The 10,534-nt window shown below is 31.1% G+C and overlaps 1 protein-coding gene across 1 annotated transcript; it reads right to left on the reverse strand.

The window, feature by feature from the left end:
* Window positions 1–339: 339 nt before the first annotated feature.
* LOC111701107 (uncharacterized) lies at window positions 340–10,526 on the reverse strand. Its single transcript, XM_023472260.1, has 10 exons — window positions 10,510–10,526; window positions 8,510–8,623; window positions 7,306–7,356; window positions 7,001–7,049; window positions 6,806–6,904; window positions 5,842–5,909; window positions 4,563–4,663; window positions 1,955–2,018; window positions 1,636–1,698; window positions 340–490 (listed from the first exon to the last, which is right to left on the reverse strand). The coding sequence occupies exons 5-10, from the start codon at window positions 6,837–6,839 to the stop codon at window positions 389–391; spliced, it is 432 nt and encodes a 143-aa protein (XP_023328028.1). The 5' UTR covers window positions 6,840–6,904; window positions 7,001–7,049; window positions 7,306–7,356; window positions 8,510–8,623; window positions 10,510–10,526; the 3' UTR covers window positions 340–388.
* Between the last annotated feature and the right edge of the window lie 8 nt (window positions 10,527–10,534).

Raw genomic sequence — 10,534 nt, forward strand, 5'->3', positions numbered from 1 at the left:
GATATATTCTAAATTGGATTTTATAAATTGTTAAAATGATATAATTATTGGATATATTCTAAATTGGATTTTATAAATTAATAAAATGATATACAATGAGTGGATATATTCTAAATTGGATTTTATAAATTGTTAAAATGATATAATTAGTGGATATATTCTAAATTGGATTTTATAAATTAATAAAATGATATATAATGAGTGGATATATTCTAAATTGGATTTTATAAATTGTTAAAATGATATAATTAGTGGATATATTCTAAATTGGATTTTATAAATTAATAAAATGATATACAATGAGTGGATATATTCTAAATTAGATTTCATAAATTGTTAAAATGATATAATGAGTGGATATATTCTAAATTGGATTTTTTTTTTTTATTTATTTTGACATTTTAAAAAGCTCAACATGAAGTAAAATCCCATACCTGCAATATTTCGACTCATATTCAGCTTCAATTTGGGCAATATTCAACCTTCCATCCTATCAAATATTAAAATAATTTTTGTTCAATTCACCTTATATTGATACCTTTTTTAACTATGTAAACTTAAATTTATATTATTTTCTTAAGGGGGGGGAAGGGGCACGATGTTGCCAAAGGCGGGGCACAAAATCAGGCAATCCCTCTTAATACTGTGGTGTAAGCTTCAATGGATGAAAAATATAGATGGAAATGTTTCTAAAAAAATATCTACATTTTCATAGGATTGATGCATATTGTAAAATTATGATATCAAATATATTTTTACACTGAAGTCAGTATTGATTAAAGCTTTGTTTAATGAAACTTTTTTAGTTAAGGGCAAAAGTGAGATTTTAAAGTATTTTTTTCTATAAATGGAATACATGCAATTTCAAGTAACCCTCCATTCATAGAGTGGCATGCTTGATGTACCTTTGAACCCTTCATTTCTCCATCGTTTCTGAAGCAAGAAATGTGCGAGTCACTTTTGTAGAGAAACCACAAATAAAAATATTCAGTTTTCAAAATGGGAAACATGGATTTTTAATGCAATACTTAATACAAAGCTTTGAAGGTTATTAATGTGAATCAGAATTTTTTTAAAAATTCTTTTCTTAATTATTTAGTTTGGGTGAGTGCAAAGCAATGCAATGTAGAATTAGATTGCCCGAGGAAAATGTAATATTAAAATACCCCCCCCCCTCGTACGCCCCTGACATGGACGAGGTGATGTTGAACATCTTTTTAAAGGTCATTCATATATAAAGTTCATAACTTTAAGGTATTGAAGAGATTAACAGTGGAAATATTGTCATATTATGCGATTTTAATTGTTTAAAAGTCATTTTATAATTGTCAGGTTAAGTGGATCAAACTGTATTATTTCCTGCTAATCTGAAGAAGATTCCTTTCAACAATATTCATTATTTCCTACCACAACCCTCTAAAGCAACGAAAATTATTCAACCATTAAGGGTTTCCTAAACACAAAAACAAGGAAAACTAGGAAAATTAAGGGTAGGACCAATTCAACATATGTAAGATATGTTTCGCAAGATATTTCAGTTGTCGGATTGAGTCAATAAAGATTAATGTCAATTTAACATACCTCTGTCCTCCACATTACCAAAATATTGGCAAAATAATAAAATGAACAAAGAACCTGTAGTAAAACTTCTATGTTCTTTATGACGCAATGTTGATGATTCCGTCTGAGCTTGTTTTCCTTTCATTCAGAATCAATTTATATATTCCTTTAATTTAATTCCAAGCTTAAATGTTGGTAACTTCAGTTTAACAAGTTTGCTGTAGTACTTGACTCCCAAATTATCTCAATATTAACTGTGCGGAAATTTTCAGGCCAAAAAAAAAACTTTACTAAACCGCTTAGATATCTCAAATCATCAAATAACGTAATAACAAAAGAAATAGCTTTGTAAACAATTACAGTCGACCGTAACTAAAATTATTGATCTTGATCCCTTGAATTCCAGTTTATCAAGTAGTCTATCTTGATATTGGGATATATCCACCTTCATTCTACTCCTAAAGTATGTACACAATTTTAGAATGTATCTAACAATATCTTAAATTAATTAGTTTATTTAGTTTCTTTTGGATTTTTTCCCCCACAATTTATGCCTATTCAAATAAAAATATTTATGCAAAATTCATATCTCGGTATTTTCCAACCATATGTTGAATTACAAGAGCCGGGAACTTTTGTGTGAATATCGAGATCAATGCTGGATCGCAATCTTCTCTCAATCAATAAATATTATGAGTATCCAACACAAAAGTTCTTGGCTCAATAAAAAGAAATCAGTGTTGTTAAGATAGGCTTTATTGGGACGCCAAAGGTCAGAGTTAGCCAGTACCTATAATTAGTACGTATGGCAAGGAAAACAAGTAGTTTAACTAGTCCTACAAAGTTAAACTACTACTTGCTTTTCATTAATTCTGACTTGAAAACTATAAATTCTGAGTAAAAGCTAAATATGACGTGGAAAATGAGAGACAAATAAAAGTCAATTCATGTTGAATTGCAGGAGAAGAAAGTTCCAACACATGATATTGTATTCTGATATTTCAAAATATAACGTAAAACATTGAAAACTTCTAATATTAATACTGTATTGTTCTTACAATTAAATTGAACAGAGAAATACGGGAAATTTTTATTTAAGATTAAGGAAACTTAAAATCATCTTTCTTTTCAGTATTTTAAAATATTATGTGGAGTGTGGACACAACTTTAGAATAATTTAGACGATACAAATATTTTCAGTGATTCATGCTTTTCTGTGAATCAAGAAATTAAGTGCGTTCAGTTTCAAATTAGGATTGATACGGAAGTGTGTTAATGTTTAAAAACGCGACCAAAACGTGAATTCGTGACATGTGCTAAACTTGAAAAACTTGCATTGCTCTGAAAATGGTACGGGTAAACGTACGACAGCTTAATGTCAGTTTTAATTTTATAAAAGAAGTAAATTGGGTTATTTGTAGAGATTGTCATGCTTAAAAATATGTTGGAATTAGTTTCTTTAATAGATGTTTTCCCTCGACACAGGAACAGTTGCTAAAACCTTGATCATAAGACTCAGTGTCAGGTTAGGAACATAACATGGTTTGGAACTTTCTTCCCCTGAATTGAAAAGGTGAATAGGGGGAACCATACTTTAAAACATTTTATCTTACATTTAACATGGGGATTGAAGGTCGACTATCAAATCATCTATTTTCTATGGCACAGTAACTCAAATGACCCCACGGAAGCTATGGCAAATCGAAAAAAATTGAGTGTCAAAACAAGATTTCCGTTGAAAAATAATTTGAAAATCTACCACGCACCATGAAAAAAAAAATCCAGAAAATTCTTAATAAATGTAAAATAATTATTAGCAAAACAATAGGAGTGAACTTAGGTCATGTATAAACTATTTAATTAACAGAATCCCATTGTTTGTTGGGACACCCTATACTTAAGATAAGAACAACTAGTATCAATGAACATCTTACTAATGATATTTTTCTTAATGAAATAAAACACGCAGAAAAACACAGTTAGAGAAACCAAATTATTCCTTTGACATGAAAGAAATATTGAGAACTATTATATATGTTATGGAAACCACAAATTGAAAATAAATATAACAATTAGGTTTCAGAATTACTGATAATAAAACCAACCAATTCTATTTCTGATCCCAAATAGGATCGGAAGTACACTAAGGGGCATGATAATACACTTTCTGTATCATTGTGAACTTTGACAAGTTTTGTTGTGTACGTGTAGGTGTAGGCGGTGTACTACACTTGAGAAATGTGTACTGCATTTGGGGTGTTAAAGATGTAAATGATCAATATAAGAGATAAACTCTCTCTTGCAGTACACGTTCTGCGGCATGGAATTGTCTCTATAACTTGACATCATACTTCCAATTGTTTACAACAACATGGTTAATTTCGGCCCCTAATACAAAAATCAACGTTAGGGATCGTATTGGATGGAATTATGTGGACCCCTGAAGCACAGGAGAAACTAATAAAAGAAAACATATTAATAATGAGATAATCTAAGCCTCATTAAAATCAAATGAGCTGTCAAGTACAGAATATTACAAGGAAGTTAACGGTAACAAGATTAGTTTATTATTCAGGAAAACATTTTGTTTTATTACATCAGAAAAATAACCAGTGAATATGTCTGACCAGAGAATGATACAAACAAATATAAATAAATATAATTTTAGTTTGAGAATTTGGAATTGGCAAGTATATTTGAGAATTTTAGAATATGTTTTAAACAGGGGTGTAAACATTCTTACTGAAATTCCCCTCATGGCCATCTAACCTAACCCCAGCCCTCTCCCTTTTCCTCAAAGGTTGGTTCAATAGAATCCAGGGGCGGTGGCAAGTTTTTTAAAAACCACCTGTAAGGGTCTGTATTTCAAATATTCACAGACAAAATGTAAATTTTTATTGCAATGGTAAATGATAAAAAAATTCTTCATTTTTTATGTTCCAGGAATTACAAAACAGACCTCAATTTTGAATCCCCTGATTTTAAGAATAAACAAAATTTACCTCTTGAAGATTAAATCCTGCATAGTGGAAATATCTATCCATTCCTCAGTTTGTTCAGGACACAATTCTAATATCTTCCTTCCAAGATTCTGAACCAGTCCCTACATTTTAAACAATATCAGTAAATAAAATATTACGGATTATCAGCATTTTTTACTGATCCATTTATCTATCTGAAAAAGATCTTCGCTGATTTATACATATATTTAAATATGTGTTCGAAGATGGCCATTAGCCAAACGCCTGGACCAAATTGGCTTAACAAATTTTAGGGAACCCATGGGTACCCTGGGGGTGACATAGGATAACTTTTTAATTGAAATTTTGGAGAAAAAATACGGACAACGCCGGGCACTAAACTATAAACCTGACCAACGCCGGGTTCTCCAACTAGTATTTCAATAAAAAAAATTTACTTAGATATAAAGAAAAAACAGCTTGAAACATTGAAGAAAATGTGTTCATAAAACAAATTAAGAAGACAAACTATTCATTGAAAAAAATATTTCAATAAAAAAGAAATTGTTATTTAGATTCAATAAAAAGTATGATTAATTTGATGCTGAATACTATATTCCCAAGAAAAAATCTCCTATTCATGTTCTCTCTGAAACCAATTAGCATCACATAAGAATATTTTTTCTCTTCAAATAAAAAAATAATAAACATTTAATATTAAAATCCAAGAATCCAAATGAGTCAGTTAACTATTGCGTTTAAAAGCTAATTGAATATTACAATTACATACAGAAATATTATCATTTTACGCAGAAATTATATATTTGATATTAAATCAATTATTTTAGCGTAAAATCTTTAGTCATTTTAACAGTGGCATGTCTGATACACCACAGTGCTCCTTCCAACTTTGTCTGCTGATCAAGGACAGAGATCTCTTTAATTTTTATCTGAAAACTGGAATGTACACCGGCATGGAATGTACAATGTTTCAACGTTCATTAGATCCAAATAAAAATAAAATAAAATAAACTTCTCAGGGACACCTGTAACCCCCCAAAAAAATAAGAGTCACGGGTATACGTATATTTAGTATTACCATTACATCTCCTATAAACCAAGGAACAAGATCTTTTAACTTCCGGGGAAAAAATAAACTTGCATACTTCTTTATTACTTTTAAATACTACTTTCCCTACAATTAACAAGTTATTAATCTTTCTCAAAAAATATAAACAATATAAGAAAAATATAAATTATTGGGGGAGGGCGAAGGAGGAAACTGATACACCCCGAGAGAGGGAAAATTAAAACATTTTACCTGTTCAGACATGACAAGCCTCTCTTCTCCAGCTACTGTTTCAATACAAACCCAGTCAGGCAAAAGGTCTAAATAAGGCACATCAAGGATCTTTGAAAAATAATTGTTTTCTCTGTTACTCTGAGCTTGAGTTAATTCTTGTAGAAGCTTTCTTCAATAATATCAAAAGTATCTTGAAATTTCCTTGTTCATCATTCTTTACTGGATTAAAAGAATATTTTTCGCTGGGAGATCACTATTGTGACATTGTCAGCGAGTCAATAAATCTTCTTTTTTTCTACTGTATGATAGTGCAATAAGTCTGTTTAACCAGGGATCTGGGCGCCCCTGACATCTTTCACATTGAAGAAATATGGTTATCATACATATTCTTGAAACTTATCAATGAAATGGCATTTTTATGTTTACTAGCAAACTGTTCCATCTTACAATGCTCAGAATTTTATCAAAGACGACATGCAATATATTGCAACATTTAGATTATTGCAAAAATACGTACAAAAAATGAAATAACTGAGCTCTACTGAATTTTACAGATTAAATCGCGTTTCAATAATTCATTTTCCTTGAGAATATAGCAATTATAAAAACTTTCGATTGTAACAGCGGGGAGGGAGGATATGAAAATGGGGGACAATTATTTATTTATCTTTGCATTTTTGAGACTTTTACACCCGTTTTCAGAGTAATGTTTAAAGTGTACATTTCTTATTGATGTTTCCAATATTCTTTTAAAAAACTAATTTTTCTGTGAATAAATTTTTTTTAAATATTTTTATTTTGTTTTAATGAACCCTTAACACTTAGTTTTATCATAATCTTCTTTTTTTTGGAAAACCACATTTTCCCGTTTTTCAACAATCAATCTTCTTATTTAGAATCAACAATCAACGTTGCTGATTGCCGAATCATCAAAGAAATATTTATAATGCAAAGATAGCCGTTAAAAACGCCGTTAACTTGCCTATCAACTGATTGATAGTTTCTGATTTAAACATATCAACCCTGAGCTGGTAGCCGAACACATTGAGAAAATCAGGTCGAATCTGAGCTACATCCAAAGCTAAAAAATAGTAAAGAAATTAAAGTAGAATAATTTTCCTTTCCTTACTTCTATTGGATAAGAATCTGTTCCTTAAGGTTTTTTTAATTGATATACCTCCTTCCTCGCTCTTTTCCAATAGAATATGCAGCTGCTCTCCAAGAACCTAAATTTTTATAGGGTTTTTTTTTGTTTAGATGTCTTTTTAGCCTAAAATTACAGAGGCTCAAATATGGTTGGTTCCACTTAAAATAGTAATAAATTTTTCTATTTCTAAGCCGGCGCTCAATTGAAACCGGTTTTTAAGGGAATTGTGTCGCGTCTTAAATTCATTAAATTCGGACACTGTAAGCCTTATTATTAAGATAAATCAGAATTTTAGCCATTAATCCTATTTATGTTTGACTTGAATAAATTGTTACCTTAAGCCTCTCATCCTGGGTTAATTGTACCACTTTCTCGCCATCACTGTCCTGTATCAAATAAAGACATTAACCCTATTACGACGGGGGGGGGAGGGGTGTTCTCACCTTCTCGCTACGGTTTTTCTCAAGAACTTAAAAATGGCTTATGCTAGAGCTCTGAAACTTCTTTACTTTTTCAACTTTTTCAAATGATTGAGGTCATATTTCAAAAAGCAACCAAAATATGTTAGTGGATAGGACATGGTAGAGGACGGTCATTCCAGCCCCCCCCCCCCTAAATCCATCTCCCCCTCAATCTATGTAAGACAAAAATAGCCTAAACAATAGGGTTAAAGTACAAAATTGCATCAATACATCATTTTCAAACTTTTAAAATATCCAGACAAACAGACACAGATATTGAGAGATAAGTAAATCCATTGTAAATGAAGAAAAACAAAGCTTCTTAAATGAATAAATTTTCAGATGTCAATCCTAGAAAATTCTTCTTAATTTAACTTCTCTTCCAGCAAAGGATTACTGATCTTTTATTATCTGTGATGTATACTTTTAAACAGCTCTGAAGTTTGGTAAGAAAACTAAATTTATGCTTTTTAACAAATCAATGAACATGGAACTCACAGTAATTGTGCAATGTGAAGTGTGCACAGACCACTTAAACTTTATAAGTGTGTTTTAAAACAACTGGTTAAACAATTTATTTTGTAAGAACATTTTGTTTTTTTCAAATAATTTTTCACTGGCGCTGGATTTTTGAACATTCCTGGAAAATATAAAAATGTCTTCTTCATTATCAAAAATCCTCGAAACAGGAATAAAAGTTTTCAAAAGTAACTAGCTGTCTGATCATAAGAATAAAAATAATATGAAATATCAACTATTTACGAATGCGTTGAAAAATTATCGATGATTATTGGTTGTAATATCTGAATGATTTTTTTTAAGATCCGAGTTGAATGATGCAACTTACTGAATTTGTATGGACGCTCGTTCTTCAGCAGAGTCGTTTTTAAAAATTTTCTTTTTACAGACGCAACAGATAGAAGTAAGATTAGAAGCGATCAAAAGCGCTTATTTTTCGCCGTGGGCCTATATCCCCTTTCATTTTTCGCGAACACTCCCTTTAAGTACAAATACAATGGTTAAAAATTGTCCTTTCATTCCTCCTTTGATTGGGTCTTTCAGTAAAAAAAAAACCTACCTCTGATAAATCCACTATTCTAGGAATAGCTTGAAAAAGATCAATAAGCTTGAGAAATCCATATTCAGATACTCTGCACTGGACACCAAAATGGTAATGGAAGGCGGGGATAAACTAGAAATAGTAATGTTTATGAATGAGAAGATGAATGTATCATATTATTCTTATTATGAAACAGAAGGGGAGGTTATATTTTTCTTCAAAACTCCTTTTCATTTTCTCCTTTCTCGAGTTTATTTAGTGATTATTTGGAAATGGAGGGGGGGGGGGGGGGGGGGGGGTGGAGAAGCTTTGGGAAGTTTGCACCGACTTGTGAAACTCTATGCTCCTTGTGGTTCAGAAACAAAAAAATGCCAGGAATTTTCTAATTTGTTGTTTTATTTCTTTTAAATAATACAAGGAAAAAAGAAAAAAATTACTATTAAGATTTGAAACATACTTATAATTTAAACTGATTTGTTTGGTCTGAATTAAAAAAGAATACGATTTTTCTGTGTTTATCATGTTTAAAGTTAAATTTATTTAACTTGTCTAGTTCAAAGAAAAACATCCCCCCCCCCTCTTCCAAAAAATGAAGTTATTTTTGCACGTGTTTAACTTGTGTTGAGTACAAGTTTTACCTAGCAAAGGTGAATACCATTACCACAATTTTAACTACTTACCTATAATTTTCAACTTTTCTAAGTTAAGTGCTTAAGTATTATGTGTAATGGTAAAATCATGAGCATCAAGTGGCAATTTTCCAAGTGGCAACTTCCCAAATGTGCAATTTTTCAAGAGGCAACTTCCCAAAGTTTAGGTTAGGCTCTCTGATGCGCAGCTGGCTGCAATGGGAGCCGAGTGCTGCGGCTAGAACATACTTGGGGCCGAGCGCTGCGGCTAGGATAGACCTGGGAAGTTGCCGCTTGGCAAATTGGACTATGGGAAGTCACCACTTGGGAAATTACCTTTGGAAAGTTGCAACTTGGTGAAACTCCCTTGGGAAAAAACCTAGTTCATTTTATTACCTTGTTAAAGTTAATAGTAATGTCCCGAGTATTATTACCTTGTTTAAGTTAATAGTACAGTCCTGAGTATTATTACCTTGTTTTTGTTACTAGTACAGTCCTGAGTATTATTACCATGTTTATGTTGATAGTACAGTCCTGAGTATTATTACCATGTTTATGTTAATAGTACAGTTCTGAGTATTATTACCTTGTTAATGTTAATAGTACAGTCCTGAGTACTATTACCTTGTTTGAGTTAATAGTACAGTCCTGAGTATTATTACCTTGTTTATGTTGATAGTACAGCCCTGAGTATTATTATTACCTTGTTTAAGTTAATAGTACAGTCCTGAGTATTATTACATTGTTTAAGTTAATAGTACAGTCCTGAGTACTATTACCTTGTTTGAGTTAATAGTACAGTCCTGAGTATTATTACCTTGTTTATATTAATAGTACAGTCCTGAGTATTCATACCTTCTTTAAGTTAATAGTACAGTCCTGAATATTATTACCATGTTTATGTTAATAGTACAATCCTGAGTATCAATACCTTGTTTGAGTTAATAGTACAGTCCTGAGTATTATTATCTGGTTTGTGTAAATAGTACAGTCCTGAGTATTTTTACCTTGTTTGAGTTAATAGTACAGGACCCTGAATATTATTACCTTGTTTAAGTTAATAGTACAGTCCTGAGTATTACTACTTTGCTGAAGTTAAAAGTACAGTCCTGAGTATTATTACCATGTTTATGTTCATAGTACAGTCCTGAGTACCAATACCTTGTTTGAGTTAATAGTACAGTCCTTAGTATTATTACCTTGTTTAAGCTAATATTACAGTCCTGAGTATTATTACCTTGTTTAAGTTAATATTACAGTTCTGAGTATTATTACCTTGTTTATGTTAATAGTACAGTCCTGAGTATTATTACCTTGTTTAAGTTAATAGTACAGTCCTGAGTATTATTACCTTGTTTAAGTTAATAGTACAGTCCTGAGTATTATTACCTTGTTTAAGTTAATAGTACAGTCC

Source organism: Eurytemora carolleeae, unplaced genomic scaffold (genome assembly GCF_000591075.1).
Source record: "Eurytemora carolleeae unplaced genomic scaffold, Eaff_2.0 scaffold346, whole genome shotgun sequence".
NCBI lineage: Eukaryota > Metazoa > Arthropoda > Copepoda > Calanoida > Temoridae > Eurytemora > Eurytemora carolleeae.